Genomic DNA, 22,449 nt, shown 5'->3' on the forward strand with positions numbered 1-22,449 from the left:
ATTACATTTTAGTTGTTCTTACTGTAAAAACATTGTTACATATGGCCTTATATCCGTCTCTCCTCTGTAACTCGTGAACAGTATATAGTAACCATTTGGTGTTTTTCAGGTATTCAGAGTGGTATGCATTCATATCTTTCTGAGTAACTCTGCTATTCACATGTATATTCATATCCTTCAAATATGAGAAGGGACTTTTTACCTTTTTCACAAGTTAAAGGGAGGCTTGATTATGTATATGCAGATAATGCAGTTATGATTCCTTTAGCCTTTCTACGCTTTATTTGGACTCGGTGAAGCAGTGAACTCATCCATAAGGCGATGCAGATCAAAAGAAGCATCCCATGAAGCACAGGCCGATTAACCAATAATTTCATTACCTAACTATTTGGCTACATCATTACATTTGAGTACATCATTTACTTACTGTACTTACTCATTAATCAGGTCTTAATCTTAACAAACCAACTAAAAATGTATTAACTTAGAAATGATTTGACTACCGATGCAAGTAAAACAATGGTGTCAACTTTTTCTCCCTTTTTAAACCCTCTAAAATGATGACTGGTCCCTTTGGCAGGGTAACTGAATTCCATTACTGTGATAATGCTGGGAGTAATGACTGATGTTGCTGACTCAGTACCTCGTTATGGTCTCTGTCTTCATTTCCTGTTTCACGGCTCAGAGGGCTGATGTATGGGCACTGCAAGCTCAAGGTTCTTTCTCTACTCAACACTTCATTAACCTTAGCGGTACCTTTTATATGCACATTTAACACATTCATAACGTGCATGCACACACACACACACACACAAAAATTACCCCTATGCTCTATGAGTCACTTGATCACTTGCAGCAGGTCACAAAGCAAGTGTGACCTGCCTCACCAATTAAAAAGTGTGTGTGCATACATGTAGGTGTAAGTGTGTCAGCGAGTGCCAGTAATGTCAGAGGAAGTGATGTCAGTGGGCCAATGCAATTATAGCCCTTTGCTGTCCTCAGCAATAGTGGAGATACAGTACCAGAGATAACTGCTGTAGTGTGTGTGTGTGTGTGTGTGTGTGTGTGTGTGTGTGTGTGTGTGTGTGTGTGTGTGTGTGTGTGTGTGTGTGTGTGTGAGTGTGTCTGTGTGTGTGTCTCAAGACCTCGAATGACAGAGCATTTTAAAGGAAGTGATGTCACAAGAGCTGCTTCACTCACACTCTCGTCCGCTGCTATCTCCGGGAGGGTGGTAGAAGGAGAGGCCCAGGGAGATAAGGGCAGCGAGCTCCAGGATGATGAGGGTGACGTCCTGCAGGGCCTCCCATACCAGCTGCAGGAAGGTTTTTGGCTTCTTTGGAGGTATCAGGTTTTTACCAAATATTTCTTTTCTCTTGTCCAGGTCCGGTTGGGCACCTGCGAGACCTGAGAGAGTAAGACACATAAAGAGAAGATGAGAGGGTTAGAGGGAAGAGTTAGGGAATAGATCACTGTACAATGGTCAAATTCAGTCTAAAACCTCAATGGTCAGAGGATGTATTTACAGTTTTAAATTTTTATATCGTACATATTAAGAGTTAACATGACAGTGAACAACAATCTGTTTTATTTCTACATTTTAACCAAAAAAATCTGCATTTCTAAAAATACACAGCTGGGGACTTTTTTTTTTTTACAATTTGTACAACATTTTTATTGTTAAAATCAATTATCAGTCAGCTTTATAACTTTTTGCCTTACTTCTCTTTTCCTCATTCTTCACACAAACCATCTCTAATTACCAGTTTGAGTCATGGTGGGCCACGGCTCTGAGTTCCTTATATAATTCTGCTCAAGAGATGAGGGCCTTGTGCTTTGACTTCATCCACCTCCTCATATATCTTCGGCTCTTTTGTGTGAAGAACTTCATACTGGCCCGAGGCACAATTTACTTTTAGAATACTGTCCGGAAAATTATTCCTATACATAATGTTGTCAAAGGGTCAATTGCATCAGACATTACCACAGATGAGAAGCTTTTTGGGTGCAACTGTCTTTTTTCAAGATGTTTTATATAAGTGGTACATTATATTCCACATTATGTTGAATATGGATGAAATTTAGAGTTGATGCTGTATCTTTTATCTGCTTTCCAATCTTGAACTGGTAGACCTCAACTATTGTCTATGAAGTTGTGTTCGTATATAAAATCAGTCTAAAACCTCAAATGCATATAATTTATAATGATATAAAACAATAAAAGCAGCAAATTCTCACATTTAAGAAACTGTTAAAAGCAAATGTCTTAAGATTGTAATATGGACATCACAGAACACTATGTTCTGTACATAAAGGGTTGAAAAAAAAAGTATATCATTTTTGATGTCTCTCTTTTTTAGGGGATCACATTACAATCTCATCTGATACAGTTGTACTGTGGTTGATTTGATATATTACATCAGAATATATGTATATATTAAATCATGGGCCTTAAAATTGAGCATAACTTTACTACTGTAATTTATATTAATAAATGTTCATATATTAAATCATATTTATTACAGCTACAATAAGAATCTGCATCACCAGTGTGTCAAAAACCGCTGTCAACTGTAAATTATATCTACATCACATTCAGCTATGGAGGCAGCATTAAGTGTTATCACAACAATGCAAATGTATGCTCTGTATCTTCAGTTAAAAATGATTCATTAAAGATTTCTATCAATTACATTATTGGTTTCTATCTTGCTGCTTTTCAGTCTGGTACCATTATCTGGCTGCTGAGTTCACACACAAGCACTATTTGTATTCACTGTGTCTCTCTCTCTCTCTCTCTCTGTCTGTCTCTGTATCTCTCTCCCTCACAACCACAGACATTACCACAGCATTATGTCATGCATGGTGCGTCACTGGGTCTCCCAGGAGTGGCCCTGGATTGCACCTGATAACATCATTGCTGCATGACACTGTTTCACATCTGAATGCTTATAACTGTGACTTATTAACATCTGCAGAAAATAACTGATGATCCATCCGCATCTGACACTGGAGAAAAGAAAGAAAAGAAAGAAAATGACAGAGTTGTGCAAAAATAAAACTGCAAAAAATGCGAGAAAAAATATCAGATTTACTTGCTTGTAAAAGAGAGATAGAGCAACGGAGAGGGAAGAGAGGACAGAAGGAGGGCAGGCAGAAAGGAGAACAATTCCCAGCTCCTACGTAGGAGAATGCCCTGGTTACAAATAGATCAGTCTATAAATAGCCTCATTATCCATTCTCTTTTAATTGTCTCAGTAAGAGAACCTAGCATGCTCTCCCATTGATCTCCACAGCACCCAGCATCACATCACACATAAGCATGTCTGTTTGTCCACACTGTTTGTGTGTGTGTGTGTGTGTGTATGTGTGTGTGTGTGTGTGTGTGCAGGTTTGGGAGTTGTGACCGCCTGCACGTGCTTTGTGTGCGTGTAATAAGGCTGGCCAAGCATGCCTGCGGTTGCTTGCACTATCACATGGTAAAACTTGAGCTCATATAATCAGGATTTAGCCAGTTCCAGTTGGTTAGATCACACACACACACACACACACACACACACACACACACACACACACACACAAAGGCACACGCATATGTGCACACACACACACACAAGCGCAGATGCACTTATATATACATATCCATATTCAGCTTGAGTACAACCCTTTATATCTTTTAAGCAAGGTCAGGTCACTTTTTTTAAAAACAACAAATCCATATGCTAATTCTCCTTCTCCACATATCTTACATTGGTGCAGAGGCAGAGGAGCTACTTATCACATCCAAATACACCATTCTGCATAGGGGCAGCAATCATTTCACGTTGACATACAACAGACTGCATACTCCTCGCTCTTTCAGGCATGTGATATGTACCTCTGTATATGAGATGGTGCATCAGTTCAGCATGACATTTAACCTTGTTAAATGTTTTAACTGTGTTCTCCTTAAATGCCCTTGAGATGTAAGCTATGCTGTAATCAATCTCCGGAATCATTAAATACTCATTGCTTCCTGGAAAATCCTTTGCTACACTATCATTCCTTCCTGGTTCGCTGATTGCAATGCTGCTTAAGATTCATTTTCCAGATTATGAAATATTGTAGGCTAAATACTGTCAGCCCACCTAACTGCTCTGACACAGGATTTTTAGGAGGCAGTAAGAGGGCAGAGAAACTGTGGCGATACACAGATGAGTCACAACAATCTCACAGAGGATTAAGGGTGATTGCAAAGAAGTTCAAGTTCATTACCAAGTAGTGAAGCCTCAACAGAGAGTGATATACAAGCAAACTACATACCAAATGTACATGAGCAATAGATGGGAATAGATAAGAAACTCCTGGTGCTTCATAATGGGTAATTTATTTGATCAAAGTACATTGTAATTGTTCTAATGAAGGTTCGAATGGTAAAAGCCTTTTCGAAATGTAATTTGAGTCCACCTATGAAAAATGGGAAATGAGATGAGAGATGATGCACTAACATTAGCGTTAAATTGCAGTTCCTTTTTAGAGCATAAGCTGATGGACTTAAAACAAACAGTGGGCCTCCTGGTGACTCAGCAGATTAAGTAAAAGCCATTTACTGTATCAGAAAGGCATCCTATGTTTAAATCTTATTTATGAATTTGGTTGCATGCCATCAAATCACTCTTCTTTATTTTCTGTAACTTTGCCCTGAATCCTAGCTAATTAAGCAGACATGATTCATAATAAACCACATTTGGCCATAGTTGATCGTGAGCATTAGAGTTAGAATTTTAGTTAAAAACTTGGGTTTCAGGAATTAATCATGGAAAGGACTGTGCCTGGGTTCAGGGCCAAGAAAAGCTGCCCCTGCTTCTGTAACAGACAAAATGACTCTTTAATGAGCCTCTCTACTCTTAAATAATTTGAGAAACCTGATCATGAAGTTTGGCAAAGTGACAACACTAATGTAAAGATTATAAGATAGGCTACTATATCATTAAAAATAGAGAATGTTTTGTTTTTTTTTATCAATGAATATGTCCATTACTTTTCTGATTTATCTTCTATCATATGTCATTTAATTTCTTTTTTTTTAAGTGAAATTTTTTTTGCTTTGAGGGAATGATAATCCAAAACCTTAATTTATTTAGGTAAGATATGATGATATGAAATTATAATATTGCGAAGCTCAAAACTGTGACTGTTTTTCTTAAAATATGACATAAATGAGTATCAAAATAGTTTATTCCCTGTCAATTGACATAATGTTTCACTAGATTAAAGTATTATTATTATTATTATTATTATTATTATTATTATTATTATTATACATAAAAAATCAACAGACTTCCTTAAAACTTGATGAAGATAAATCTTTTTCTTTTCCTCTTCTTCACTGTTCTTACTCAATAATTAATGGCTAGTAATGCACTGATCTGTCAAACACAGCAGGATCTGTGATTCAAATCTGCTTTGACAAATGGTACCTATCTAACATCTTGTTTCCAAATAGACAGAGACACAAAAAAAGAGGAAAAAAAAACTTTATGCCATCCTTTCTGCATGAGAGGAAATGGGATTTTTTTTCAGTCAGAGGGAACATGATGGCATATTTTAACAGTTGGCCCTTTTTTGTCCATGGCTAAAAATAGATCTCCATGGAAACACTATGCATCCCACTCATTGAGTGGAAATACCAGATACTCTGAACCTTACAGAATATGTGAATTTGTAATTGTAGGTGTGTGGGTGTGTGTGTCCAAGAGCATGCATGCATGTGTGTGTGTCTGTGCACAGGTATGCATCTTCCAACATAGAAAAGACAGTAAAGACTGAAATACGTGATGACCTCCAAATGTCCTTGTAAAATAGACATGTCATAGTGGAGCAGCAAACAAATTACATTTATAGATTTAAAAATTAGGAAGTGATAAACATTTTAACATGTCTGGCTGAATCCAAGCAGAATCTGTTTTCCCCCCATGTTTGGTTTTACATCTTCCTGCATATCTGTCTGAACTTTTTTTCCCCCCCTCACAATACTGTGTGCCACAGTGTCCAAAACAAGTCACCATGGCAACAGGGTTCTATGAAGATGATGGTAATCATCATCATCATTATACCGACGCAAAATATTGATGGGTTTTTTTCTGCAGCTAATCAATAGCTTCAACATGTGTTCTCAGCTAGCTTTCACCATTTTAAAAAGAGAGAGTGAGGGGAATGAAGAGGGAAGACAGAGAGGGTTGAAGTGTGACTCAGAGACCACATGAGGGTGAGAGAAAGAGAGAAACAGGGAGAGAGAGAGAGAGAGAGAGAGAGAGAGAGAGAGAGAGAGAGAGGGAGAGAGAGAGAGCGGGAGAGAGAGAGAGAGAGAGAGGGAGAGAGACAGGAACCGAAACAGAGAATGAGAGTAGGCTGGATGTAGAGTAACTCCATGAATAATAACCCATCAGCAGCTAAAAGGTGGATAATTATCGTGCTCTTATTAGAAGATGGAGTGATAGAGAAATATGTCACAGTGTCCTTGAGAATGACCTCCATAATAATGACACCATTTTATGCCATAAAAGATGTAGGTCTGTTACTGTGCGTACAAAGGCAGAATATAGTAGAAATAGCTTCAAAAGGGCAGATGTCCTTAAGAATGATGTTAAATAATAATGTGCTATGTTTTGTGTAAGTAAATATTTAAGTGGAGGTGGGTGTGAAAGGTTCAGACAAAAATGGGAAGGTGCAAACAAGAAAAGGGAAATCAATTGTAAAAACAAAAACCTGTATGCTTTTTGGGTTAAATTATCAAAGTGTTGGGTTTCCAGGGTGATACTTTATCCACAAATTATATATTTTTGAGGATTTTAAGGAAATATTGATAAAAGCAAACATTTTACATCCTAAACTCTAACAAACTAGAGAGCATCGCAAAAACTATGTCATCACATCTGACAGAGAAATAGAGTAAAACACCTGATTTAGGCAGAATCTTGTAAACTGAAGCGGTTTAGATCTGCTGACCCATGTTACATATGGCACTTCCCCACTGTCTCTGCGTCTAGCATAGAGGACACAGGGGGATTCACCCCAAATTATATTTAAAGAAAGCCAGATAATATACAAACGTATCAAAAACATGTGAATGAACACGTCTATGATGTTTCATTGCAATTAACCAGCTGGGACAATGTCTGGAAAAACTGAATCCACGTCACTGGATCAGAACTTAGGTTGAAGACACACTTTTCAAAACATTACGATAGTGGGGAATGTGACTAAATTGAACAAATTACAGCGGGGGCCACATCCAGCAGCACAGCAGGTTACCCACTGTTAAATGAAGACGTAATAAAGAAAGGAAGCCCTGTTTTTCACCTTATCATGGTAGGGCTGGATGTTTTTGGGGAAACAGCAGGGGTTCGATGTTAGCGCAGCATTTAAAACAGCAGGAAATGGGCGTCTCAACCTCTGTCCCATGTTCAGGGAGTTCTACTATAGCCCCTTCAGACCCTGTGTCCATTACAATGGACGTCACTTGACAGGGGCTTCTTTTTTACTTTTTGCAACATTTAACAGACAAAAAATAGGTATGATGTTGTCATATGATGTTGGTATTTTAAGAATTGTTTGGACCCGATGTTCATTGAAATGGACAAGAAAAATAACAATTAAAGGGTTTTGATTAAAAACATTTTTTTTATTGATTCTCATTTCTGGTTGCATTAAGGATGGGAAAAAGTCTTTATTATATTTTTCACAACCTTGGAACATAAGGCGGGTCTGAAGGGGCTACAGAAGTTTTGTCTTAGCACTTAGTCTTATTTGGTGTTGTCTTTACTTTAAAGATGAATCTCTTTGCTCAGCTTACAATGAGGTTTTGCTTACTCTGATTCTCCGTATAAGCCGCACCCTATCAGGATTGAGAGTGCAAGAGGGCACGGCAGGAGGCAGGCGCTCTGTGTGAGGACGAGCTGATGTCACATCAGTGTAGCAAAACAGGCAAAGCAGACATACTGTACTGTATGCAAACAAACAACTGAAAAACTCTCTCATTTCATGAGGAGTCACAGGGTCACACCAACACAAATACATGCTTGCACGCACAAACACACACACACACATAGATCTATCATTCATCCCCCTACGGACAGACTCATCTGAAAGGTAATGGACTGGAAAGTGACACTGAGCAATTTCTGTCTTTCCCATCACGCATGTACTGTATGTGTGTGTGTGTGTGTATGTTTGACACTATTCCACAATCTATTAGGGTATGTTTTTGCTTGTGCCAACAAAATGACAGATCAGTCTAATATTGCAGATGCACTGTACTGTGCTACATCTAAGAGAAACAAACAGCAGATTTGAGAGGTCAGAGGCGCTCCGATCATGGTTGCTGCTTTTACAGGAAGACTACTTAAAGGAATAGTTTTACATTTTGGGAAATATGTTTATTTGTGATGCTGGTGAGAGTTAGATGAGAAGATTGATACCATTCTTATGTCTGTACATATGGTGGGTGGGGGGCAGTACTTCTTAGAGGACCAGTTGCCAGGCAACCAGTGTAGACTCAAGGAAGTTACTGGTCCTGACCAAGAAATAGTGTGGCACATAACCCCCCATTACATGGCAAATTGTTTTACTATTTCAGATAGAGTTTAAATTAGCCAGCTTTAGAGGTTTTGTCACCTTTGGACGTTTCCAAAAATTAATTATGTTTGATTTTGACAATGCAACAAGCTGACCGCTTAAAACACCTTTTGGTCTTTTAGGTCTTTTGTTATTAGGACAAAGACGCTAATGCATCGAAATTTATTCTCTGAAGTCACATAATTAGTGTTTTCTATAAAAAGGCTCAAATGCTAGGGCAGTTTTTAACAGCCTCCCAACAACCCAAATTAAATGTATGTTGCACTGCCGAAAATAAAATATGCAATTGTGTGTGAGTGTGTGTGTGTGTGTGTGAGTTTGTGGGGGCAGCTGTACAAGTGGGTGAGTTTTGCTGTCACGCACTGTGCTCTATGAGTCTGACTCATGCGAGAGAGTGGAGTGAGAGAACACAGTTCACAGCTTGCTCTCTCTCACACACATGCATATACACAAACACACATGCCACTCACTCCACAGGATCACTGATTATCACTAAGTATTACTTAGTAATACTACATATATATATATATATATACATATAAATGTGACAGGGAGTCTTGTACAGAGACCGTTGGATGAGGATGGTTGTATTGGTTGTAAAAATTAAGTCTTCAGGTCTAAAAAATGGAATAATGCATCCCACGTTAATTTTATATCCTATTATGTTCTGACCTAAAGTACACATGCTCTTCCGTTTCTATAATAATACTTTTTTAAAAATTCTTATAATGTTGTGAAAAAAGCTGATTATGTAACGTGCAAAAAACAAACAACAACGAAAACCCATAGATGTGGTTCGCTTATGCTGCTCAGATCACAGAATTCTAATACCCAAAGGTTTAATTTACACCTCTTAGAAATCTTTTTTGGAGGCCTGGCAAATAGCACATCAAGAGCAGCGCGGAGGGGAAAAAACAGAAACAAGCTGACAGTGACTCATGTAGGACGAAGGCTTCAGTGGTCCTTTAAAATTATTGTTGTTAACATTTGGTGCATGGGTGAAGCCCAATTCACATTATGCTTCCATGGGTCTGTGCTGTCCCAGGTGCATATGATAAATCATGTGTATGTGCATTTAGGCTGCACAGTTAATTATATTAAGATCACATCTCTATGCAATGTCATACTTAAGTGACAAACCAAGCGCTCCCACTAATCAAAAAGCCGTAGTAGGAGCCTTGAATAGAGATAGTGTTTCTTAAAAAATGGTCTCCCTAAAAATCATGTCGGAATCTTGATCTCATTTTCATTTTGGCAAGAATTGTGTGGACGTAGTGTGCATGCATGCATCCATGTACAAACATGCTTATTCAACCTACTGCAAGGGGTCAAAAGTGAAAAACAATGGGAAAAAACTGAAAAAGAGCTTCTTACAGAATTTATTAGTCATTTAGTGAATCTGTTTTACCATCTGAGCATCAAACACTGTAATGTTAGCTGGTCCAACTGCCCTTGATGTGGACACAACATTAATGAGACATCTGTTTACAGCCTCTGTGTGTCAGGAGGTATGTGTGTGTGTGTGTGTGTGTGTGTGTGTGTGTGTGTGTGTGTGTGTGTAGCAAAGAAAGGGAAAGAGATAGTGAGAGTGCCTGCGTGTTTAGACACAACTGCTTAATGATAAGACCAAAGTGTAATGGGGTCAGTTACCTCATCCTGTAATTCCAGACTGTTCAACCATTCACTTAATCAATCTGCCCATACATCCCTCTATTAATCCTTCTATCCACCCAATATCATTCCGTCTTTCATTCACCTATTCATCTATGTTATTCAGATAATGGTCAAGTTAACAGGAATTCAGTCAATTCCTGATTTTTTATTTTTTTTAAAGCCAGTCTACCTGTCTATTGATGAAATGTCATTGGTACTGAATCCTCATTTACCTTAAAGACACTGTGATAAATAATAAAGAGCTGTAGCTGTCCAGTATTTGTAGCAATGAGGCTCGTCCTTTTTTATCTGTTTGTCTCTCATTTTCTCTTTTACACGTACATGGACAGATGGAGGAAAAACACCTGTTCCCTGCTCATGTCATGTGTGACTGTTTAGTATAGGGACTGCTGTATGCATGACTGCAAGAATACAAGAACATTTTGACAGCTAAAGATTAGAGCTTATAAATGACTGTACATTTCCACTTACAAACCATAGAGTCTGAATCACAAGTTATTGGTTCATTTTAAATAATTCCCCAGTGAACTATGTATTGTGTAGGGGGGAAACAAATCAAGATTAGAAGAATGCTATTTCAAAGAACCCTTACACTGTAATTTTTACTCTGTGGCTTGTGCCAACCATGCCAATTAGGAGCTGTTGTATTTTCTCTCTCATGCCCAGACACACACTTACAAACATTTTCAACTGCACAGTGGCTGCACACTCACACAAATCAGCAAACCCTCCCCTCCCCTTGGGAGTGAAAAGGGAGAGCATCCAGGGCCAAGAGGCTGAAAGGGAGAGTGACAGTGGTCTATCTGCTGTCTCCCATCTGGGTGTCAGTCTCTGGTTTCGCCCAGGGGCTCAGATTAGCTCCGGACACAATAGGGACAGCTATTAAAATTCAAACTACCAGAGAGAGTCATGAAATAGTCATGACAGGTAAGGGAAATCTACACACTCTAAATGTGCCCCTTATTGTCTGTCTGCTTGGAACTGCAGGGGAAATACATTGTTTGGGGTACAACAAGAGAGGCGCTGATGACTGTGTAGGGCAAAAGCCAACTGAAGGAAAATATACTAATCATTCTAACAGTAATTTGGCATTACTCAACATCATTTTGTCAACTTATTTGTACATCAATATCAAAGACATTTTAAGGGATTAAAGCATGAAGAATGATCTCTCAATCATTCAACACACTCCTGCAATAGAATTTTACAAACACAAACACTGTAGGGAAATTACAGTATAGAGTTGAGTATTGATCTGTGCTTGTGCTATGCAGTAGCATTTTGATCGACCTGTAATGTGACTGAGCCTGTGAAACCCCATCCGAAAAGTTCCATCTGCTGCACAAATGGATGCATCTCCTTTAATATTCCTGCCATGAAACAGATGTACTTACATGGTATTCAGCACAATTGATCTTTCCATATGTCCATTCCACTAACGTAAGACTAATCATTTGGTGTTGGCAAGGTCATATTCATGTACTGTAAAGAAATATTAAAATTATTCTATATAAAACAGAGAACATCAAAAATGTTTCACCATTGAGAAGCGAGAACCAATAAATATTTGGAAGTTTTCTTTGGTAAATTACTTACTGATGATTGCTCAACAAATTAATTGTTTCATTATTATTGCAAAAAAATTCAAAAGTCATAGTATGCATTTAGAACTCAAATTAAGCTAACAAAACAAATTGCAAAAAAAAAAAATCATGTACGTTGAAAATATCTACCTCGGTGTCACTATTTGCATCCAGAATTACAGGGTTTCCATTTACTTGAATATTTTTCCACCACCTGAAGATTTGATGAAAGGTTGAAAGTGAAGATTCCTTTACATGCGAACCTGCTGTACTGTATGTATTTACTGGATTAAAAAAAAGCTGAAAACACTGTCACAAGAAAAGTGGGAGATGAGTGAACTGAAGAAGCTGAAATGATGTGTTTGCACATTACTTTAGGCGGTGCCTGATTTGGGTGCTTTGATCCTGTGCCCTTGGGTAAGTTTGATCTCCGTATCCCTATTCCCCTGGGCAGGACTAAACAGGCTTAGTTTCTGCTTCCTTTATGCCAATGGGCAAGGCATGGAAGGATACGTTGTAAAGGTTCAGAAAAGGTAAAGTTTTCATTTCGATATACGGATGAACCTGGTTTTAATTTCCTCATTTGATATGCATTCTTCATATACCGCCATACCAGCATTATAGGGGTTTACAAGTACAGTGCATCAGTGATTCTGTCATTTTCAATATTTCAGAGGCATAGTTTGTTGGCATTTCTTTTATTTTTAAGTTATTTTTTTATTACGTTGTTTCATACATTCTATAAAGGCCCGGTCATACAAAAAAACAAAAAAAACTGTGAAACTGCTAGAAATACTGTGATAAAAATGTTTGCTCATACCACCCAGCACTAGTATCCATGTTCAATGTTCCTGTTCCTCTTCTCTGCTGCTGCTGGAATGTTATGGATTATTCCCCTCTAGAGTATGCGTGAACTCAAAGTTGAAAGATAGCTGCTTTGTGCCCTTGAGCAAGGCAGGGCTGGATCTGGTCCAAGACTGTTTGGAATATGTGCCCTTGAGAAGGAAATGCTGTCTGTCTGTGTTGGCAGCAGTGGTACCATCCTTGTTCTGCCCCACAGCGGGAGAATAGAGAGGAGAGAGGTCAATTCAGGAAAAGAGCTGACATGGAGAGAAACAAGCCGGTTATAGCCTGGGACTCTGCATATTCAGCTAAAAGCATCACCCCGCCTGTCAACTCGCTATCCATACTCCTGGCTTCCAGCAGCCAGTTCAGATTCAGGACATTTCAGAGGACAAGAACTTGATTTATATGTATGACAGCAACCTGGGACAGAGAAGCACTTGGAGATGTCAGTTTCTGGCATTGTATTTTTGAGCGATTCACTTATCTGAGTCAGGGCAGACTTTCCAGGCAGGCAGGAACTAAAGTAATGAGGTGGTGTGGCCGGATGGTAGAAAACATGCTGAGAGCGTGGCAGGGGTTGGATCACAGGTTCAATAGCCACCTTCAGTGTCAACTAACATGTATCGTTTAAGGAACAAAAATCATGGAGAGAAAATTTTATTACACTTGGAGGAAATATAAAAAGGGCTAATTTAATTTCTTGCCTCGATAACGTGCTTTAGCATTACATCACCAATTATTTCAAAGACAGGGTAGTCTGGCAGCACTGTATGGTCAATGTTTCCCTTACGCTTAAAAATGACAATAATAACAACAAGATTAGATCATAATCAAATAAGAAATAGCTAAACAGTAGTTAGTGTGAAGTGATGAGTGGATAATTTGGACAAATATAGCTTAAAAATCAATATTTAATTCACAGGATAAATCTCATAATTTCTTGTTGAATGTATAAGATTCTTTTACATTAGATACAGTTGACTGAGCATATATGTCATTTTTTTCCGTACTCCCTTTACAACCAGCTTCACATCTAGAAGCTACCAAGACAAGCACATTTATTTTTTATATTTTCAGTCATGTCAACTGCATACAATACACTATAGTATACACTCACACAGGCAGACATACTGTACACTGTTGTGAGTCAGCACCAGGCTCCATGGGAACAGTCCAATAGAGTCTGTTTTTTGGCATCTGTCCTCTTAATTCAGTCAGGCATCTCTTGGGACAGCTGACTTCACTGCCGGCCATGTCCAGCATCTGCGTGTGTGTGTGTGTGTGTGTGTGTGTGTGTGTGTGTGTGTACATATCTGTCTGACAGTCTCTCTGACAAGATGGGATTTAATAGAAGAAAGTTGTCAGTGGCTCAATCAAACTCTTATACAATATACAGTGCAGAAATAAGGACATTCAAATTATTGTTACTTGCTTTGTTTTGACCAATATCTTCTAAAACATTGCAGAAAACTAAATAAATAAATACTATTTAATGTGCTGAACAAAATATTAGGGACATCTGTAACTGCTATATTTTTAATGGGGAAATCAATATGGTACACATGGCTTTTCAGCTGATATGCACCTCTACTAAGGAACAGAGGTATAGGTTCCAGATAACTTGTACACTGAAGGCAGATTTCTCAGACAGACCAGGGGTGCATTTCAGTGGACGTCTAATGGATATACATTTGTTTTAGTCCAAGACCTTGTTTAATCCCTGTCTGGGAAACTAGCCCAAAGTGTACTTCTCCAGAGACAGTAATCAAACCCTGATATAAAAGCCTAAGCATTTGAGAAGTGATTGCACTTCAAAACATGTCCCAGCGGGAATGTTCACACAGGCCATTATTATTTTTCTCTACACCTGCTCATCTTTTTGTATTATGCTGCATTAAAAAAAATGACACGGGTTTGCAACAAGGCATACAAAGGGTTTATCAGTTGTCATTGACAACTTTATTAATGATTATATTATATATAATGGTCGATATATATACGCTATAATGGTTCATTTATATTTATTACTGCTTAATAGACAAACAGGAAGCTGCATAAACAAAATAACCTGCAGGTTGGAGAAGCTTTTATGGCTTTACATCAAGATATCTAATCTGCAGTTATAATTGTTAGTAAGTCAATGATGAAGGGTGGAGGCCTTTTCCATTTACAGAAAGCTATTAAGTTTGCAGATTCAAACAGTAAATCATTCTTAAAAGGTTGTTTGTCCTGATGTTTTTTCAGTTATCTTCAAGGCAATAAGAGGTGTAAACTTATATGTAAATATGGTCCTTTATGACTAATTTAAGCTGGAATCTGCATTGCTTTTTAACCAACATACTGTATTGTTATATCCATCTCTATGGTCAACTTTAATAGAACAAACACAACATATAGATAAAATGCTGAACAGGTTTGTTGGATAGTGTATGTCAAATTCATGTTTAGCTTCCGTTTCTTTAAGTGTAACAAACATTTTCATTGCATACCAAAACACTGGTGGAGGTGAAACAACCACACACTTGAAACTAGGTGCTTTCTTATCTTTGCTATAGTTTGAATCTTTAGAGTGTTACCGATTGCAGATTTAAAGGCTAAGGTAAAAAGACAAAGCAAGGTAATTTTGCAAAGGATATGCACCAACCAGATAATTATCTAACATTTGTGTGTATATCCTGGCAATTCTGAATGTTCTTTTCATTTTAGTAGTACTTATTATTGATGCAGAATATTAATTAAATGTTTATTAACCATTAATAAAATTGGGCTTTTTAAAGGCATATAGTAGCTGAACCACTCCTAAAGCACATTCCTGTTCCTGGTAAATGTTCTTAATATTGCATATAGAGCGCTATTGCAGAGTGACTGACCGCTGTGCTACAACACTGCTTTAGCCTGCCTCAAGGTCACTGCTACTACACTGCAGAAGAACACCTGTGTGAGTAGTGGTGTGTATGTGTGTGTGTGTGCCTGCCCACGATGTGGTTTTGCTCCTTCCCAGAGCAAAATGGCTGTGTATCATTTATAATCTGTCCTCTGAGAGCCATTTCTCTCTCTCTCTCTCTCTCTCTCTCTCTCTCTCTCTCTCTCTCTCTCTCTCTCTTCTTCACTGCCTCCTATTTCACTCTCTCTTTTTTCTGCCTCTTCTATCCCTTTTACAGAGCCACTAGGGGAGGGGAGGAGAGGGGAGGGCAAAGAAGAGAGAAGGAGAGGAGTAGGAGGTGGAGGAGGAGGAGGAGGAGGAGAGGAGTTGCAGAGCAGGAAAAATTGTCCTTATTAAAGAGACGGCTGCTCCATGTGAGAGATCCCTTGTGGGATAGAGATTAAATAGACTGCGTCAGGAGGGAACACGCTCGTGGTGCTGCGACTGGAAGACGCGATAAGTACGATCATCAGGGAGGCAGGGATGGAGAAAGGGAGGAAAAGAAAGGGAGCAAGGAGGAGAGGTGGGATGAGGGACAAACAGATGAGAAGAATGGAGGAGAGGAGAAAGGAGGAACCAACAGGGTTAAGATTAGCAAGGAAGAATCTGCAGAAATGTAGGAGCACCCAGACTGAAATATGGACTTTATTTCAAGGGAGGGATAAAAAAAAAAAGATTAGAAAACAGGAAGAAAGCTGGGAGTGAATGGAGGGAAATGAAAAAGAAATAAGATGAAAAGGGGGAGGAGCAGAGGTGTTTCAGCCAAACTATGCAGTCACATAGAGGATGGAGGGAGAAGGAGAGAAGAAGATGCAGAGAAGGTGGGACAGGTGGATGACAGATGCGTGGGGCAAACAGTTTCCTGAGTTATGTATAGAATTCACAAAGGCCTCGTCATGGGAGCAGTAAAGAGCATAGCAAGTGAGATATGTAGGAGGAAGAGTAATAGTAGCACAGTCTTACAGAGGGAAACGACAACGCAGTGTTTTATACTAGATGGACAACTTTATCTACAAGAGCCGGGGTTACAGCAGAAGAGAAAAATTAAGTCTTAGTTTACTCATTTTTAACCTGGCAGGAAGAAAAAAATAAATAACCATAGTTTTATTCATCCCATCTTCTGCCTTTCTCCTGCTACACACTTTTTTCCTTTTTGTTCTCCGTCTACATTTTCTGCCAACCACACGCATCAATACATCTGTGTCCTTGACATTAAGCCAATGTCACTGGAGAAAAATGGATGCAAACATCAAAACTGCTGCTTACAGATCAATAGATACATAGAGTATATGAGACACTATGATGTGTGTGTGTGTGTGTGTGTGTGTGTGTGTGTGTGTGTGTGTGTGTGTGTGTGTTTCTGTGTGTGTGTGTAGAGACATTTTGGGGCTGTTGGTGTTGGCGTGTGTGTATGGTATCAAATCACATTCGGATAAACAAGTCAAGTGTTCAGCTCGGTGAGTGGACTGTTAACATGAGAACCATCAACAACCTGCTCCCATGAGAAATACAGGCAGTGTGTATGATGTATCATCTGGCCACCATCCACCACTGTCATTACTGCCACAGAAAGCAGTGTAGGGCTTTCCCCTCAGGGATATGCTATAAACACAACTGTCCTCAATCAACTGATTGTCACCTGCATTTCTGCAAGCCACTTTTGTCCACTTGTCAAAGCCTACTGGGCTCTGTTTTTTGAATTAGGTGAAGCTGTAGTAATGCCAAAATAATTGTAGTATCTTAAATGTATTTGTTTAAGTCATTGTTAACTACTGTCTCTATCGCAACAGAAAAAATATGAATATATATATTTTTCAACAGTTTAGGGTCAAACATAAGTTAAGAAACAGTGTGCTACTTTTCCTGGACTACTACATTGTTACTAAGTCTGTGAAAAAATTGAGAGTAGAAGAGAGAGATGATGAAGGTTATAGATGTAGAGCAGGTCTATTTAGGCTACGCTGTACACTGGCCCACTGGGATATCAGCGACCGACCAGCACACCAAAATAGAAATGGGAGCAGAGGAGAGATAAAGGAGGAGAGGTAAGGTATGGTGAGACAGAGGAATGGGAGGTAAAGAGAGAGAGAGAGAGAGAGAGAGAGAGAGAGAGAGAGAGAGAGAGAGTGAGGGCAGGTGGAAGGGTTGATGAGGAGGAGGTCTGGAGGGAGAGGTAGGGCGGGACAAAGGTTGGTAGGATGTAAGATGATTCGAGTGAAAAGACATCCATAACAGTTGCGAAGTGGGATTAAATATTTGTATCATTTTCCATTTTAGGGTTTGCTTTTAAAGGTTTAGTTTGACATTCAAAAATCAAATACAGTACATTTGCTTTCTTGCCATGAGTTGGATGAGAAGATCGATCGTCTGTATAGTATATACGGACAGCAGCTGGAGCCAGTTAGCATGGTTTTGCATACAGACTGGGGGAAACAGCTAGCCAGACTCTCTCCTTGGAAACAGAATCCACCTATCAGCATCTTTACGGCTCACGTATTAACATGTTTAATCTGTACAAAAACTAAAGTGTAAAAACAACAGTTTGCCAGTTTGTAGGGGTTTATGTGCTGGGCAATTTCCAAAAGTATTTTACTTTTCTGTATGTTACAATGGACATTAGTTTGAATTATGTAAATTTTCCTGAAAAATTGTGTTTTTCCTATTTTCTAACCACAGTAACACCCATTAGCTTTAGCTGCTGCTATGGAGAAGAGCTCAGTCAGTCGTGAATCAAACCTGTAGCAAATTCATAACAGTTTACTGTGAAAGTGGCGTGAAAGTCATGATTGCGTGTTTCGTACCAAAAATGCATCGTGGGAGTTGAAGTTAACTTCTGTCCATCTTGTGCCTTTATTAAAAGTATACTGATATTTTCTAAAAAAAACTTTTGTACTGATCTTTAAACTGTGTGAGTTTCATGCCCATCCAAGCCCAAACAACCTGCCAATAACTACAAGCGAAAAATGAATGTGACTTTCACTGTCAGAGCTATGAACGTTTGAAATAACTCTTTCCACTTAACAATCTATGGGGTGAAGAAGAGGAGAAAATGGTGAATCGGAGACAGGAGGTGGACGTGTCAGTATTATTTACCTGCAGGCACAGACAACGATTGCCATCTATACTGTTTTTATATTAGGTTGGAGGTCATTACATTTTAGATATAGTTTTGGTGTGGTTATGATATTGGTAAGCATCTGGTATGGACTTAATCAATCACCAATCAACTGCTGGTGTAAAACTGTCTCTGGAGGTTGGGGGAAGGTGATGTTGAGGGAGATTTGTAGGTGGTGGTGGAAGTGTGTGTACAGTATAGTGCAGTGGGAGTCAAATCAGGGAGAACTGGAGGCCAAGGGGAGGTGGAGAGAAGAGAAGGCAGTAAGACGACTGAAATGAGATGTGGTGGTATTGCAGAGGGCAAAGAAAAAATATTAGAAAGAATAGGGTGAGGGTGAGGATATGAAATTGAGGGATCTTAGTTCATTGGAAATAAAATAGCTCAGTCCTATCACAGACTATAATATAAGTTATTAAAAAAGAAGAATGCCTTAATTTAACTATATATTTTACCTATTCAAAGTTCCTGCTGTATTAATTAATATTTAGTGCTATCTCTCTTCAGCATGCATGAGACTTCATTCCATCACCTTAGTGTAGTGTGAACTGGAAGTTATAAAAAAGGTGACTATGGCAGTTATGAGGCCGATCTGTTAGGGGTGCTGGTGGGTGTTCTGCTTTGGATGATAATACAACTGTATTAGGAATTCTATACACAGCTAAAGAATCATTAGTATTATATACAATTTGGGTGATGCATAATTTAAAACATTCACTGCTTCACTTCCAATATTAGGTTATTTTATCCAAAATTCTAGTCATATCTACTATAAACTATTTTGTGAGGTGGACAGACTCCTTGTATATAATGTTGTTTCCACACCTATCTATATTTACTCCTCCTTTCCCGCATAGTCTTTCTAAATACCTTCCTGCCCTCCCTTTCTGAAAACATCAAAGACTATCGATGCCCTAAGCACCTCTTCATCCTCCCGACCCTCGAGTAACGGCTCTGCCCTGAGCACTCTCTCACAATTCCTTGCTCCCTACCCAGGAGGACCTACCCATGAGCTGCAGCTCTCTACAATCTCTTGAGAAAATAGTTACACTGTGAGCACCCACCAATGTATTTTCTCCTGTCTCAAGAGAAGCAGGTCATACCACGAGCAGCTTCCTGCCATCCCTTCTTGGAAACTTAGCTGTAGCCTGACATCCCATCTGGCCCCCGAATGACTCATGCCATTCACCCGCTGGCTGCCTGAGGGAAACGCTAGCTTCTTAACCCCACAGTCACCTACAAGGCAACACATAAGTAACTACATCCTGGGTGCAGGTATACAGTACAAGGAAGTAGGCTACTTAGAAAGCTGAAGGGTAAGAAACAGAGAATCAAGGCATGTTATAGGATTAGATTAGTTTCATGAACTGTAGCAACAATGTAGCAATAGCCTCTTTCCTGCTGCTGCTGTGCACCCTCTTCACTGATTGCATTTCTATACTTACAGAAGCCCTTCTGCATTTATGCTGCATAAATGCTATAGCCCTTAATGAACTGTTAACTTATAGCATAGGTCAACCATGCTCAGGGCCTCTCAACATCAAATACAGGCCTCTGGGACACATACACGTTACACACACCACACATGATGACAGCAAGCAATACAGAATACCTTCAAGTATAATAACCCTGATCGTATTTCTGAGGTAACATATGTTCTGTGGAGAAACCACACAGCACACAAGGGGACCAACGCAACATAAACATAGAAACACCTGGGATCACTAATGCAAATAGCACCAGATACCATTACTCAGTTTCCACTTAGTGAATGTTCCAGTGAGAGATAAAAATAATTCATTATAACAATTATAATAATTAAAAGTAGGGATGAGAGAAGAGGATCATCCTGCTTGTAAGCAGTAGGACTAGACAAACTATGATATGGAAGCACCCGATTTATCCAAACAGAGTAGTGCTAAATACATAATGCCTTCTTGTGTAGCCAATAAATGCCAAAATAATTAATGGCACACACACATTTGAGATTTTAGTGCTTTGTCCAGCCGGCAGAGCACTGCATTTACATACATTCTGAATTGCTTCCTAGAGTCAAATATTATTTTTATGATTATTATTTCCCCCACTGAGTGGACATATCAACAAGGAGGAACTTCAATGTTGCACTGTGATCCAGAATAATGTTTGCATTGAAAGTCCTAAATTTAAATATGAAAATACACTGGCAAAAATGTAATATGAGGATTTAAATGAGCTGTATCATTTTAATTATAACTCAGCCTATATGAAAATCAGAAGGTACATTTTGACGCACTATTTATTGCTTTTCCTCTTATGTAACATTAAGATAATGATGTGCAAAATGTTCTTTCCACTCAGTGTCAGAGATAGTGCTGCACATACAGTCGCACTGGTGAAATGGTTCAAGAAATCAGATCACCAGCGACAAAAAGCATGTTAATAATTAAAATAGCCCTGTTTATATATCAAATGTTTAATTACTTTAATTTTAGTTTTATTGCAAGTCTGCAGGCTGCGATTCTGGGTTAGTGTTTAGTGCACTGATAAAATGTAATGTTGGGTGCATCTAATCAGGATGCTCATGAGAATGGGAAAATGAAATTATAATTTTATGTCTGTTATGATTATTTTATTGCTAGTTTAAATTCAGTTTCATTTCAGTATTGCTGTAACACCGCAGGCATGGTTTCGCACTGATGTAACCAACATGGTGAAGAGCAATAGGCACCGCATCCTCAAACTGACTCAGTGTTCATCAGTGCTTTTATTCTGTTCCATCCTCTGTGGTGTGCTCTTTATTCACTCTATTCAACTCTGAGAAGATTCTCTGAATATATCCAGTTTACTCTTTATCCGTTGTCTTGTTGCAAGTATTACCACCAGCTGACCTAGAAGTGGTGCTATTGGATGAGAAGACCAGGGAACACAATCTTCTGTGACTATCAGCCTATTAGGTTACAGGTTTCCTCTGATGTCACACAGGTGACCCTACATGAATACTGATCAATGATCCCTACATCAGGGCAGGTGGATGATTTCAACACTGTTATAAATATTCAATACACAGATGAAGCCATTAGAGAGGTCTGTTTTTTGTAGGCCAGCTGTTCAGGATGAGTATCGAGAACCAGAACTACACCAGTAGATTTTGCTATGTGAGTGTGCATCTCTGTGAGAGAGTAAGTTAGAGTATAGAGCGAAAGAGAGAGAGAACAAGACTAACGTTACCTCGCCCCTGCAGCTAGTCCAAGTCGCATTGAGTCAGGGCATGCAGACTTTGTAATGCAAAACAAAAAGTTAGCCATGGCACCACATCCAACCTGAAGAAACACATGCTCAAACATAAAATATATCTAAACGCTTAAGAGTATAAACATTACTGTGTTCAATAGCCTAAAATGTATGAATTTTGAATGTATGACGAAACTCTAAGTCAGGCATGAACAACAACTTTATCTTGAAGTAATTTATCAGCAAGATGGATAAGTTGTTGCTGGAGATAACTGCATTTTTTTTACTAGTGTTAACCACAGGACTGTCAACTCACGCACTTTTCATGCTACTCGTCCATTTTTTCGTGTGGTGAGAAACAGTAGAAAGACAGTGAGTCTGTGTCTCTCCCTCTCTTCTCGCACCGTGTGCAGGCAGGAGTGTTCTGTCACTCTGAAACTTTCTCATGATTCCCAATAAGAGTTTATTATTAGGTTAATATG

At 38.9% G+C, this 22,449-nt stretch overlaps 1 protein-coding gene across 10 annotated transcripts in view; it reads right to left on the reverse strand.

The window, feature by feature from the left end:
• Positions 1-22,449, reverse strand: part of atp2b2 (ATPase plasma membrane Ca2+ transporting 2) — a 71,087-nt gene that overhangs the window by 46,089 nt on the left and 2,549 nt on the right. For all 10 annotated transcript variants that reach the window (XM_051415215.1, XM_051415223.1, XM_051415218.1 and 7 more), the window contains exon 2: positions 1,201-1,404. In XM_051415215.1, the coding sequence (XP_051271175.1) occupies positions 1,201-1,404 (204 nt within the window). The remainder of the gene's footprint in view (positions 1-1,200; positions 1,405-22,449) is intronic.

This window comes from Dicentrarchus labrax, unplaced genomic scaffold, assembly GCF_905237075.1.
Source record: "Dicentrarchus labrax unplaced genomic scaffold, dlabrax2021, whole genome shotgun sequence".
Classification (NCBI taxonomy): domain Eukaryota; kingdom Metazoa; phylum Chordata; class Actinopteri; family Moronidae; genus Dicentrarchus; species Dicentrarchus labrax.